The 3687-nt window shown below is 36.5% G+C and overlaps 1 protein-coding gene across 1 annotated transcript in view; it reads left to right on the top strand.

Moving 5' to 3' along the window:
* Positions 1-3687, top strand: part of adgrl3.1 (adhesion G protein-coupled receptor L3.1) — a 119354-nt gene that overhangs the window by 112480 nt on the left and 3187 nt on the right. Inside the window, 3 exon segments of the mRNA XM_016464929.1 lie at positions 876-984; positions 1527-1623; positions 3229-3354. Coding sequence (XP_016320415.1) covers positions 876-984; positions 1527-1623; positions 3229-3354 — 332 coding nt within the window.

Here is a 3687-nt window from a genome sequence, read left to right as displayed (position 1 = left end):
GATTCACAAACTTTCAAGAAGCACTGTATATACACACACACAAAGAAAAACAAGTAGATAGAATAGAAAAAAAATAGAAAGCTACTGGGGTTTTTTTTTATAAAAAAAAGAAGTTAGGGGCGTTACATTTCCGACGAGTGCTTGCGGTGTTCGGCCAATCACAATGCACTGGGTCAGCTGGCTAATCAGAGCAGACTGCGCTTGTCGGAAGGAGGGACTTTGTAGAAAACGAAGCGTTTGAGAGAGGCGGGGCATAGGGGACCCACAATAATGTACAGTATTTGAAAAATAATGTGTTTTTTGAACATTAAAGCATGTCAACATATTCTGTTACAACAAATACACAAAATAATGATCTTTAAAATAGCATCATATGACCCCTTTAAGAAAAGAAGCTGTTAGTAAATGAATAGTGTGCAAGTCTAAAAGGGGCATTTTTTTTTTAAATAATAGAATTAGAATAGAGAGTGCTAGAGTTAGAGGGCCAAATAAAGATGGAAACAATGTGTTTTTAGCCAATACTTGAATATGGCTAAGGACTCAGCTGCTCGGATTGAGTTGGGCAGGTCATTCCACCAGGAGGGAACAGTTAAGAAAAAGTCCCTGAAAGTGATTTTGTGCCTTTGAGATGGCACAATAATATGCCACTCACTTGCAGAACGCAAGCTTCTAGAGGGAACATAACTCTGAAGTAATGAATTTATGTAAAGGGGCCAGAACCAGTGGTGGTTTTGTAGGCAAAAAAAGTAACTTTTTTTAGGTTTTCATATGTGTATATGTATATTGTGCAAATTAATTTAAGGGAGTTAACTACAACATCCCCACCCTCCCAAAAATAAACAAACAAAAAAACAACAACAACAACCTTGGTTTACCAAACTGTATGTGTGTGTGTGTAGCGGGAAGAGTGTGGAGTCAACCATCTCCACTTCAACAAAGACCAGTACAGCCCGCACACCTGGACGCTATTCCACCAACTCACAGGTAACACACACACAACTGCAGGGGATCCTCCAAAACCATCTCAAGTGATTTTTCTAGGCCAGTGACTGGTGAAGCTGTCAGTGGTCAATGCAGTCATCAGCTTGTTATTTCTTTGAACAGAAAGCACTTTAGCTCTGGCATTTTCTTATTCATGGATGAATACCGTCCCACATGACCCAATTTCCCATTCAGCCTTATTTTAAATGGTGCACTCAGCATTCTGCTCACCTCGCTATTCATGAATATAATCAGAAAGGTTTTCGATGCTGTATTCCAATTAGCCATTAGCCATAGTACAGTGCCGATAACTGTAGACAAAAAAGACAAAATAAATACCAAATACAAGTAAAACAAAACCAACCTCACGGATCGAATATTTCTACTGTATTATGAGTGATATAAGATACTAGATATAAAATAAGTTATCTGCATTACACTACCATTGATGCATAATACAATTTCTTTGTTTGCTTTCTTTGGACGCTGCTTTCCTTTTTTTGTTAGAAACTGAACATCGACCCCCTCTCTTTCTCTGTTGTCAGAGTCGTATTCGTAGGATGTGGAATGACACTGTCAGGAAGCAGTCAGAGTCATCTTTCATCACCGCTGATATGAACAGCTCAGCGTCTCTCAACAGAGGTAAAGCCAAACACACACACACACACACAAACACAAACATGCACCCATGTGTACACATGTACACAGTATTCATACACATACATATTGACAGAAACTGTACATACATAAACACACACACTCAAAACAGGTTGTTTGGATCTGAAAAATGGAACAGAAACCAGTGGTCATTTGACCCCTATAGGTTCATTCTGACCAATGAGATTAGCCATACACAGAAAAATAATATACCCTAAAAACAGAGATTATGTTTCTTCAACTATGGGCACTTATTTATTGCATGGATAATATTTTAGCATTTTAACACCTTGGCCTTCATCATTTATTTTTGCTTCTTAAATGCCTTACGTATAAAAGTATAAAAATTAAACTATAAAAGTATACGTTTGCAAAGTATAAAACTTTATTATTTTGCCCTTGTCCTTAAGCCAGACTTTTAATCTTAATTAATTCGTATTTTATATATCTCATAAAATATGAGTCATCGCATTTTAAAAACTATGAAAATCTAAGTAAAGAATTGCATAAAGATACAGTAAACCATTTCAATATTCATTTTATGTGACAGCTGTTCCTTCCTATCATAACCAATATTTTTACTACTAATAAACTTAGTAAAAGTGCACTAGTTTACCAAGGATACAAATTTGTCAGTGAAGAGCATGCTTGAATGTGACATGTGAAGAAAACAAAGATGAAAAGGTGAATATAAATAGAATACTTCTAGTGTGTGTCATTTCCAATCAAGCTCTAATTTTGTTGTTTTGAAAGAAAGAAAAAAAAAACAGAAAATGTTTGCGTGTGTGTTTAAGATATATAAAAACAGGATATATCAAAAGAAACGAGTCGATTGGTTTATTCCAAAAAGGTTGCAAATGTCATTTCCATCATCACAGTTAGTTACACCATAGAATGCTGTTTGTTAGTTATTGTTAGTAGACAAATGACAAACTAGCAAGTGTTTTAACAGTGCTCCCAAGGCCAAAAGTGCTCATAGATAAAGAATCGTATGAGTGTGTTTGTTTAATGAGAGAAAGAGAAAAAAAACCTGCTGAAAAATCTGGAACGCAACAGGAAAGCCCTCCAACTTTCTGACCCTGGAGTGCAAATGGATCAGACATCTGTGCATGTGCTCATGTTCTGCTCATTCTCAAACACTGCCTGCCTCTGTTATGTCCAAGCGCTAATATGATTTGCTCCTCCGAGCTCCTTTGTCTTCTCCGTCCTGTGTAAACAAGAATGTGAGCTTTTAAAAGTCTTCCAGCGACATCAGAGCTGAAGCCATGGAAAAACGCTCCCAATCAAGTCACACTGGCAGGACAAAATGTCAAACATCAACAGCTGTCCAACATAAACATCATCTATGCTGAGTTCTGCACTGATGTTACTCTCCACATGGGAGGTTTTACATTCCTGTCCACCCGAACTAACATGTTTAAAGCTGTTTAAACACAAGTTTACTGACTCCTTGTCTGCATCATTCTGTTTATTGTACATCTTTTTTTCTGTCTCTTTGTTGCTCCTTCCTTCTGTCTTCTCTCAACGTCCTGCCTCCATATCTGTCTTTCTTCCTTTCTCTCTTTCTGTCTCTGTTTGTGGGTGTTGTAGGTACCATGGCTAACCATATCATCTCCAATGCTTTGTTACGTCCTCATGGCACTAATCCTTATAACACACTACTGGGAGAGTCTGCTGTGTACAATAACCCTACTGCCAACATGTTCAACACGCAAGGTTTGCCTCTCACATACACATTTACAAACTTGAGCACTTTTTGGATGGTACTGTGAAATTTACATGACAAGGAGATGTGAGGCAAAATATTCACACTGCATTCACACTGTATTTCCATACAATGAAAGTTAATCAGCACAGACACCGTCAAGCTAAAATTTTGCTAACGTTTGTATTTTGTTTATATGACTGCTATAAGTTTTTAGTATTGTTTTTATTATTAATAAATCATTTGGATTTATATAAATTTTTATAAATATAAATTTTATATAAATGTATATTTAATTAAATATCTTACACACAAACATATGGTGTATTTCCAGAGTAATCAGT

This window comes from Sinocyclocheilus anshuiensis, unplaced genomic scaffold (genome assembly GCF_001515605.1).
Source record: "Sinocyclocheilus anshuiensis isolate Anshui unplaced genomic scaffold, SAMN03320099.WGS_v1.1 scaffold128, whole genome shotgun sequence".
Lineage (NCBI taxonomy): Eukaryota > Metazoa > Chordata > Actinopteri > Cypriniformes > Cyprinidae > Sinocyclocheilus > Sinocyclocheilus anshuiensis.
The sequence above is the reverse complement of the archived record's forward strand: the minus strand, read 5'-3'. Positions and strand labels throughout refer to the sequence as shown.